The 10,504-nt window shown below is 46.2% G+C and overlaps 1 protein-coding gene and 1 pseudogene across 1 annotated transcript; one reads left to right on the top strand and one right to left on the bottom strand.

Moving 5' to 3' along the window:
* Positions 1–1,760: 1,760 nt before the first annotated feature.
* On the bottom strand, positions 1,761–2,370 carry LOC112817823 (RING finger protein 11 pseudogene; annotated as a pseudogene).
* A 1,699-nt stretch (positions 2,371–4,069) lies between these two features.
* On the top strand, positions 4,070–7,796 carry LOC112817822 (histone H4). Its single transcript, XM_025865123.1, has one exon. The coding sequence runs from the start codon at positions 4,089–4,091 to the stop codon at positions 4,398–4,400; it is 312 nt and encodes a 103-aa protein (XP_025720908.1). The 5' UTR covers positions 4,070–4,088; the 3' UTR covers positions 4,401–7,796.
* Positions 7,797–10,504: the final 2,708 nt, after the last annotated feature.

The following is a 10,504-nucleotide window of genomic DNA, read 5'->3' as shown; positions in this document are numbered from 1 at the left end:
ATCTGTACTAAACCATCTCTACCACTAACACTTCAGAAGCTTAGAGATTCAGAGTGCTCTTACATTAACTGCCAGAAAAAAAATAAAGGAGAAATTCCCTCTTTGAGATCACAAATATGAAGTCATGTGGTTATTCAGATTCTGCATTTGTGTGCGAAACATGAAATATGTTTATCTTAATTCTCCTGCTTAGACTTGTGAGTTAGCCAGCAGGACTTTCCTTTCCAGGGAAGAGAGATTGAGATGTGTTTTATATAACTTCAGTAACCTCAGCACTACAATAATAAGAGATGCAGTCAGTATCCTTTTGCTATGGTTCCAGACTATAAGGGAAGGAGGTCTCAAGAAAGAATGAACCAAAACTGTTAACAATAAAAAAATGAAAAAAATTTAAAAAAAATTAAAAAAAAAACTGTTACGACTGAGCAACTTTTCTGTTTCACCATGGTGCCACTTTCATTTTACATAAGCATGGTGGCATAATTCAAGCTCAATAAATCAGAAATCCTAACATTTAAAATTTACCTTGGCTTTTTTTTAAATGATATGGCTTATTTTAATAGCAGTAAAATAATGCAAACCAAACAAAAATACAGCTCAGTTAAACTTCTTTAATTATAAATTTTGATTAGCATATTGTAACTGAAAAAAAGAAACCATTAACATAAGGCATACAATTTCTTATAAACAAATAATATCAATATTTATAAACAACATTATGGTTTAGAAATATGTGGTAAGAAGCCAAAATAAATCAGACATAATAAGATACACAATGGACTATCTAGTGAATGCAGACACATTTTCTTTTTTTTTTTTTAGGATTTTTTTTTGTGTATTTACCTTTTTTTTAAATTTAAATTCAATTAACTAACGTATAATGTATTATTTCTTTCAGGGGTACGGTTCTGTGATTCATCAGTCTTATATAGTACCCAGTGCCCATTACAACACATACCCTCCCCAATGTCCATCACCCAGTTACCCTTCCCCTCAGCCCTCTCCCCTCCAGCAACCCTCAGTTTGTTTCCTATGATTATGAGTCTCTTATGGCTTGTAAAATTGACCTTGACTTTTAATTATTACCATATTAACAACCAAAATAATTAGGTAAAACACATAGGAAAGGGTAATAGTAAACCCCACTTTACTAGAGTGGGCTCTTGACATTAACTCAGTTTTTATAGAAAAAGGATGGTGCATCTCAGTTTGCTTACAAGCTAGGAAATCACTTTGAATTCTGCATTTCCTTTTTTTGTTTTTTTGAATTCTGCATTTCCTATCAGCAACCAGATAGAGCACTTGTAACAGGTTATACATAAACTGGTTTTCAAGCATAGAGCCAGCCCCAATGATAATAATACACTATTTAAAAAGAGCTAAGGCAATGATATCCATTTCCAATGGAAAAGAAAGAACTGTGCCAATAAGCTTAAAACTACTTTTTTTGTGCCCATGTTATAAAATGTAGCTTTTAATAAAACCTTGATCCAAATGCCAGCAACTTCAGAAAAAAATTTGGGTCTGGGGAAAAAGAGAGTTAGTCCATTTAGGAAAAACAACCACTATCTTTTTCCTTATCTTCAACACACACAATTTAAACATATACAACTGCGGTAACACTACACAATTCCTATGCGCTGGAGCATAACAACATCTAAATACAATTATAATTTTAAATACTGGGTCAAGTTTACATAAAAATACCACCCTACTTTCCCCCCTCAGTTTCTAAAATATCACATATTTTTTTCCTCCAACATCTGCAGCCTATTCAGGAATTTTTGGGCAACTTTTGTGCATGATCTTAATTCCTAATCCCTGGTTCTTTGGGCCCAGTGACAAAAGATCAAAACCACCAAAGATGATGGTTCACTTGAGGTCAGACCAGAGACCTGGGCTCAGTTAGTCTCGTAGGACGAAAGCAGGGCTTCATCACCTGACTCCATGCAAGAGGGGCACGTGAAGGGTCTCCTCAACCAGTCATCCAAACAGTCCAGGAGATACATGTGCATGCACGGCAGAAATTGAATCGGGTCGCCATGAACAAAGTCCATCACACGGATAACACCTTCCTGGATCGTTTTTTTCTGATCCATCCCTTCCAGGGTCATAAACTCATTTAGGCAGATGTTGTATAAGGCCTATCCTTTGAGCTATCCTAATTTGTTGCTCTTCAGTCAGCTGAGTTGCTAGGGGAGTCTGGCTCGGTGTTGGATGATAGACCAGAACTAGAACTAGTTCCTGATATGGCCATGGTGGCTCCTATTCTCACTCTGCCCCCTCGCCAAAACCAGCCGTGTTGGACTGAGACTCCAGAAGCAGGGAGATGTCATCGGAAGTGGGGGATTGGAGGCAGTTCTCCATCTTCTGGGGCTAGGATGTGTGATCTGTGTGCTGTTCTGACAGTCTTACCTCTCTGTGCATTTTCAAAATCCAGAGTCTTTCAAGGCTCTGAAGATCCCAAAGAAGGGTTCTTGATCAGTTTGGGTCATGGACTTCTTCGCATATGCTTATCGGCCCCTTCCAAGGACAATGCTTTTAAGTGCTTAAGATAATATACTTAGGATTCATAGGAAAAGAATTATATTACAATACATTATTAAATTTATCAAACCCCCAAACTGTTGAAGTGTTGACAGATGTGTTTCTTTATTAATCCATTAAAGTCAAAGATTGCCCTAGTGAGCAAGAATTACCACAGTGTAGTAGGAATGACATGTCTAAATGGTATTGGAAACAGTGAGAGCTTAAGCCGCCCGGGGTTCGCACACAGCACAGGTCCCGCCCATCACCCTGGTTGCTGCCTGTATCCATAAATTCAGGAAATGCTAAGGTTCAGTTGGGGGATAGTACAGATGGAATTTTTGTTCTATACAAGTTCCTAGTTGCCCTGCATCCTATCACGGTTTCCAAGGGAAGAACCCCAGTGAGGAATTTGTCCCCATGCACCATAAACTCAGAAAACGGCTTTGATGAACTAGGTCCTCCTCACAGACCCTGGAGGAGAAGCCAGATCTCGGCCATTCAACTGGAACTCCTCAATGAATTCAATCTTTCAGTGTTTATTATTTCAAGGAGTTCTCGAAAGAAAGTTGTGCAAACTAGGATGCTCTGTTAGGCTCAGCGGTTTAGAGGGGTGAACACTGAGGGGAGGAGCTGAGAGCATAATGTTGAGTGAGCGTTTATTTGCAGATAGTAAAGACTTTACATGGATCATCCCTTTTGAAATCCAGTGCTCTGTAACTTAGACTTTCTTATACATTTGAAAAGGAAAACCCGAGTCCAGACTGCCCAAGGTCATAGAGCCGGCAAGGCAGCTGGCTGTCTCCAGAGCTTGGCCCTAGGCTCTGCGGACGGCTGCAGCATAGAACGCGGCGGCGGCAGAAACCGCGCGGGCCCTAAGCTGTGCATAACTAAGCACACGCTCAAAGCAGCAACCTGAGACTCACAGCAGAGCAAGGTTCTCATCACTCTGGGACACACGCATTTACAAACAACGTTCAGCGCAGCCTCCAGTGAGGTTGGACCTGATTTGACTTTGAAACGTTTACCGTTCTACTGAGTTCCCCCCGTAGGGCTATCCAGCTGCATCCCAGCGAGCCTTCCTTAGTGAACCAGACATCGATCTATCGATAAGACACAGGGAAACTTAGCAACAAGGCTATGATTAGCTTCAAAGTTTATTTCAAGCGTCTCCTAGGGACAACAGCGAGTAGTAACTGAAGATTTCTGGGGATGTCCGGGAAATGTGAAGGACAATGGGAGGCTTCTTTGTGGAAAGCGTGTGCGTTGGTGTCCCGCGTAGTGGCTGCCAGTGTTGCAAGCACACGCATGCACTGATGACTCTGGGAGGATTTGTTGAAGGACTCCCCCGCCCCCACCCGGGACGGACTATTGCTTCAGGCGCCCGGCCTGCCCGGTGCGCAGAGCGCGGAGCAAAGGAGAACGAGGCAATGGGCGGGAACTGAGGGTGGTTACCGCCCCTGCGCTCGCGGTTTTCAAACAGGTCCGTCTCATTGCTATAAAAGGGCTGAGTGGCGCCGCGGCCGGTAGTGCTTGACCGGCTTAGGAGTTTGGTGTTTGCTATGTCTGGCCGCGGCAAGGGCGGGAAGGGCCTGGGCAAGGGCGGCGCCAAGCGCCACCGCAAGGTGCTGCGCGACAACATCCAGGGCATCACCAAGCCCGCCATCCGGCGGCTGGCCCGGCGCGGCGGCGTCAAGCGCATCTCCGGCCTCATCTACGAGGAGACCCGCGGGGTGCTCAAGGTGTTCCTGGAGAACGTGATCCGGGACGCCGTCACCTACACGGAGCACGCCAAGCGCAAGACGGTCACGGCCATGGACGTGGTCTACGCGCTCAAGCGCCAGGGCCGCACCCTCTACGGCTTCGGGGGCTGAGCATTCCCATCTCCCCACCGGAACGCTGCGATTCTCGACCAAAGGCCCTTTTCAGGGCCACCTATCTAGTCGCCAAAGAGTTGCTCACTTTTCTGTAGGTTTCGTTTTATCCTGATGTCGGTGTTGCTACTGTGTTTATAATTTGCAAGTTACGTTGTTTCTGTTGACTTGGTATGTTGTCACAGTCAACTGCCCCCTACATCCTCAAATTTGATACTTTATGCCCGTCGGTTTGTAGTGAGAGGTGGTATGGGGGAGATGGCGTGTTTGCTTCTCAACTGCGTTCCATCCAGAACTTTTATTCTTAAAGATTCGGAGAAGTTTTAGTGTACTTGGGATAGATGTCCTTATAAAGGTTTATGTTTTAACGAGTGTCTGGACTTAGTGTCTCAGTCTTAGACTTAATAAGTCACTTCCTTCCAGTCGCGGGGAGGGCCCTATTGTCTGCATGCAGCACATCCTTACTGATCTGTCCTTTCAAACCCAGGCCTTCAGGATTCAAATCCCTCTTCTACTCTTCAGCAGTGAGGAACTAAGCAGTCCTCAAGTGAGTTACCTCTTTCTTGTTTTTTGGTACTATAAACATGGCAGAGACTGCCCGATTAGTACTTTGGTGTCATCCTAATGTGTTTGATTTTGTGAAGCGTCTTGGTTCATTGTGGTGTAGACTGACCTTTTAACATAAAAATTTGTTCACTTGAACATCATAAAGGCATAACTGGGCAGATGGCTTTCTACCCTTAGGCAACATGTCCTGGCTTTGTCTGGCAGCAGAGGTAAGTGTGTCTAAGATCTCCAAGAAAAGTCAGCAGAAGTCACTCCCAGGTCTGGGCTTTAAAACCTTTTTCCCTTTTCCCACTAATTAAGAAGGTGATCTTGTTTGACCTAGCAGAGACATCAGGTCCTAGGGGACAGCAAAACGATGACTTGAAGGAAAAAGAGCCCTGGATTGATCAGGAGGAGCAGAGTTGCCCCCCCAGAGCTGGATTAATCACATTGGATCTGTCCTGTGTGACTCGAATAACTGTCCTTAAAGCTTGAAAGTCCAAACTGACTCAATCTCACATGACGTGGAGGTAAATAAAAACAGTGAGAGGTTTATTTTCAGCCCGATTCAGGAAGAAGTCCATGATTTTTTCTTAAGGCCCAATGAATCTCTCTTCCATCACCAGTCTTGGTAAATATACTAACAAGTTCTAAGAACGTAGTAGGCCGTGTCACTGAGCAAGTCATAGATTAAGTTTACAAGTTCCCAGTATCCCCTTAGAGATGAAAAAAAAAAGAAACTGGAAACCTTGTACAGAAGGATGCTTAGTCTTGGTGTTTTCTTTGTTCAGGTCACTTGGCCTCTCTGTGTCTCTGTTTTCTCGTCTGTAAAATGGGGAAAACAGTAGGATCTACCTTATGGGTTTGGGGTGAATAAAATCAAAGCATTTTGTCCAGTGCGTGGCACACGGTCATCTCTCTGTTTTCTCTTTTATTATTATTACTGTTACTATTACTGTTATTCTTCATGAAATTAGAGAGGCCCAGAAAAAAAGGAAGGGGACTTTTAACCCATGAAGACATACTCTTAAAGGCTTGAACTGTCATTTTCTATCTAGGTTGTCTGTTACAAATCACTAACCACTCTCCCCTCATAGGTAATGTGAGGATAACTTAATATTTTTTTGTGTGTCACTGAGTGAGACAATGGAGGGTAAGTAATGTGACCATAGCGTGAGTTTACATGTATCCCTGAGAAGCTGCAAGTAAATTAATGAACGTTTTGTGGATCTATTCATAAAAACTCAGTTCCAGATTATTCAAACAAAATAGAAAACTCTCTTGAAAGAGACGTTCTCCTACCACGCTTACAAAATTGCTGAGCAGGCAGGACTTTCTGTTCTGTTCCTTTTCCTAGTTTCTAGGAAAACAAATCCAATTGATCCAGCTGGGGAGATGCCACCATCCGTCATACATGATGACCAGAGAGAACGGGAACAACGTAGTGGGGACACTTCGAGCTCAGGTAAGAGGGAATACTCCTGAAGCTGTCCCCAAAATTTGGGTTATTCTTTATTACTCATAATCAGAGTTTCCAGTGAGATCCATTTACCACATGCAAAGGTCACTGTCTGTTCTCATCTCCAATAGCCATCACAGCAGGCTGTCTGCGACCTCCTTCCTGAAACACTATTTTCTTGACTTCTGTGACTCTACTCCCCTGGTTTTCTTCCTCACCATTTGGCTGCCTTCTGTCTCTCTCTAAAGTTTGGAGTGCTTCCTTATTTTTTCTGCATGGGTAAATGCCTGTTTCAATGTGTGCCAACAATAAAATTTCTATTTCCAAACTCTCCAAAATTTCTATGTTCAGTCCCCAAGTTGTTCTGATTTCCAGACTTACATGTACAACAACGCACTTGACCCTCCGATGGAATGCTTAAGGGGTTTTAAACATTGTCATGTCCCAGCCTCTGAAACCTCATCCTGGTCTATAATTCTGCATCATACATCCGAATTTCAGCAGCGCTTGTAAGGTGTGGGTACGCATACAACCTGGAGACACATTGTCTGGCTTTGACCTCAGCTCCACACCTTGCTCATCCCTCGTCAACTAGAGGGCAAAAATAGTTGTGTCTAGATACTGTGGATGTTGAGAGGACAAAGTGAGCTAGCCTTTGGAAAGAGTTTGGCACAATCTCTTAAACACATGTAAATTGCTCAATAAATGTCAGCTACATGTTTCTTCACCCATGAAACCTGGTTCATAAATAAATTCTTTGGACTTTCTCCTCCCAGAGGACTTACAAAAATTTCACCGGGGTTATTGCAATAACCGTTCCATTCTTTCTTCTGCTTGTTTTTACCTTTAATCCCACAAATACCATTTTCCACACAGCAGCCTGAGTGCTTTCAAATTCTAAGAGTTTCTCAGGACACAATAAAAACCTGGATGCCTTCTTTGGCCCATAAGGTCCAACATGTTCAGGCATCCATTTAACCCCCAGAAATGTCTCTTACTTAACACCTTACCTTTGCGTACAAGGCTTCCAGCTCACAGCGCTTCCAACCTCGAGCACAAACTCCTCCCTGCCCTGGAGCTTTGTTGTACCATCAGTCCCTTGTCCTGGAATTTGTATCCCCAAATGAGGGTCCTTGGTTCCCTCATCAGGAGCATCACCTAGTCAGCATCAGGGCACCTCTGCTTTAGTTCAGATAATTTCATAGCAGTGAGAAGTCCTATTTGAAATGATGGAGTGGAGGAATCAGTGTGTTGATGATCTCTCCTCTCCCACTTAGGATCTCAGCTCCTGAGAGCAGTCTCTTGTCTGTCGTGCTTACTGCTCTAGCTTAATGCCTCACACAGAGGAAATCATCAGTGTTTGACAAAATAAAGGCATTGCTTCAACTGTCCTCTGATTGTTCTTCCTTCATTTTTAAAAAATGACTTTATTTATTTATTAGAGAGAGGGAGCGGGGGGGAGGGGCAGAGGGAGAGGGCAAAGCCGACTCCCTGCTGAGCAGGGAGCCAGATGCGGGGCTCCATCCCAGGGCCCTGAGATCATGACCTGAGCCGAAGGCAGACGCTTAACCGACTGAGCCGCCTAGGGGCACCTGGCTTTGCTTTCCTCATATCCCATAACCTCATCTTTACCACCAGAAACGTCCACACAGGAAGGGGCTTTGGTTCGCTTGTTCTCCATGTATCAGACGTTCTCGAAGCTTAGTAGCCAGAAGCAGCGTTTGTATCTGTGGGAACTTGTTAGAAAGCCAAGCTCCCAAATTTCTCCCAGAGCTGATGAGCCGGAAACCCTGGGAGTGGGGCCAGCAAGCTGTCCTCTAACAAGCCTCCAGGTGATTTCGATGCACACTCAGTTAGAAGCACTGCCCTGTATCCTCAGGACATGATTCCGTGCTTGGCGCTTGAGTATGAATGAACCAGATGGATGCTCCTTCTTTCTGCCTAGAAGGCCTGGGTATCAGGCAGGGCCACTTCCCCTCCTTCTTCCTAAGAGGCTCAGTTTCATTCTGGTCTCCCCCTCCTCCTTGCCTTGTGCTCCGGGGAAGGCTGACTTTCTCTCTGGTCTCGGGGATCAGGTCCTGATTCTACCACACTAGTGCTGAGGGTCCCAGCCTCTTAGTAATGATTAGTTTGGGGCTGGGAATACAGCCAATTCTTTGTGGCTGAGATTCTTTAACGGTGCAGATCAGCTTCCCCAGTAACGTTTTGGTTGAGCTGAAAAGTGAGTCGTTGATTTAAGAAAACTGTGTGTGCGCGTGTGTGCTGGGGATAAAGGGGGAATCCGGGGCATTTCAGGAAGAGAATATTTGCAAAGGCCTGGAGGCTGGAGAGGTCTCGGGGAATTCCAAAAAGTGTGAAAAAGCAAAAAATGAAACAAACAAGCATAGGAGAAAGAACAGGAGGAAAAGAATTCTCTGAGGTTTGGTGTGAGTTTTCCGTAAGGGGTAGTCTACAGCCCTTGATTTCTGATTTCGCGCAGTAGGGGCATCACTGGGAGGCACTGAGAGGAATCATACAGGATCAGGTATGCTTCCCTACACAACTACTCTCCCTGTGGAATGAAAGTAGATTCACTATGGACAGAGGAGATTTAGTATCATCTCAAACTGAAATCAAGATGATCAGAAAAAGTTGAAGTGCAGCTGTAATTTGGCAGCCTGAAAACAAATTCTTGTTGTTTCTTGTTGCTTATTTTGCCTTTTTGACAGAATAGAGGGAGACGCGACAGACTGGCTGGAAGGCTGGCTCTGAGTTCCTAGAGGACAGAGTTAGCTATTCTAGGGTGCATTTGGATTTCCATTTACAGGTGAGGTGTCGGCAACCCAATCTTTCTCACCTAAGTTGCAGAAAGAAGCCCCTCTGTCACAGTGCCTGGAGAAATGAGGGAAGGAGACAAATCCTGCTTTTCACTTGCAGGGTTTAGGCTCTTTGGCATCACATGATCACAGACCAGAGCCTTTCAGACCTTGGTGTCCAGCATCAGAATGTTAACACCCACGGGCTGAGTCCACATGTCCTGCTCTCCACCCTGACCCACCCTGGGTCCCTTTTTCTCTGGGACCTCCCCACACACAGCTGCTCAACGGCGCTGGGGGGCCGGGGCTGGAGACAGGACAGGTGGGCGGCTTGGAAGGAAACTGGCAAGTGACAGGAAAGGGCGGACTGGGGGCTGCTGAGCCGGCCTTCTTATTCTGGGGCTGCACTAGGGAGGAGACTGTGGCGGGTCATCTGGGAGTCAGGCGGAGGGTGGGAGACGAATGCATTCTTCTCCACGGCACCCTAAAAATCAAGTGTAGTGACGATCGCCTTTTCAGGGCAGCTTAAGAAGGAAAGCGACAGGGCACCTGGGTGGCTCCGTCGTTAAGCGTCTACCTTCGGCTCAGGTCATGATCCCAGGGTCCTGGGATGGAGTCCCAGATCGGGCCTGCTTGTGTTCCCTCTCTGGGTCTCTCTGTGAAATAAACTTAAAGGGAAAGCGACAAAGCACGACGAAAAAGTCCTAAGAACCTCTGAGTCTCCTTCCGGGAGAGCCAAAACCGCCCAAGACACATTTTAAAAACCTGTAACAGACGCTCAGCCAAGACTCTAACAGCCCCCGGAAGCGGGCGGGGGAGGGGCAGGGGGAGGATCGGAGCGACACGAGGAACACTGGGCGCGAGCCTGGCGGCACCGGAACAGGAAACCCCGCCTCTCGGTGGCGGGCTTTTCAAATCTCACTGCGGCTGCGTACACTCTGTAGGGTGACACTTGACAAAAGGCGGAGCCCGGAGACTCCGCGGCCGCTTTAGGAGCTTCTAGACTCGGCGCCAGCAGCCACCGCGCCCGAGAAAGCGTTCGGGAGGGGAGCAGGAGCCCCGCGGACCGGGGCCGTGAGCGCTGGCCGGCCCGGTGCGCCGCAGTTCCCTTGGCTGGGGCCCTCGCCACAGAGCGGTCACGGCTGTCAGAGCCACAGGCAGGGAGCGTCACCCCCGAGAACGGGTGACCGGGTCCCCGGTGTTCCCACTAAGCTAAGTGAACGCCAAGCCTAGGCCGCAGCGCGCGGCCGTGCGCAGCTCTACTGGTGAAAATATGTGGCTCTGAAAAGAGCCTTTGGGTTGCG

This window comes from Callorhinus ursinus, unplaced genomic scaffold (genome assembly GCF_003265705.2).
Source record: "Callorhinus ursinus isolate GAN/ISIS: 27379988/994484 unplaced genomic scaffold, GSC_fseal_2.0 scaffold985, whole genome shotgun sequence".
Classification (NCBI taxonomy): Eukaryota; Metazoa; Chordata; class Mammalia; order Carnivora; family Otariidae; genus Callorhinus; species Callorhinus ursinus.
This window is presented reverse-complemented; position numbering and strand designations above follow the sequence as displayed.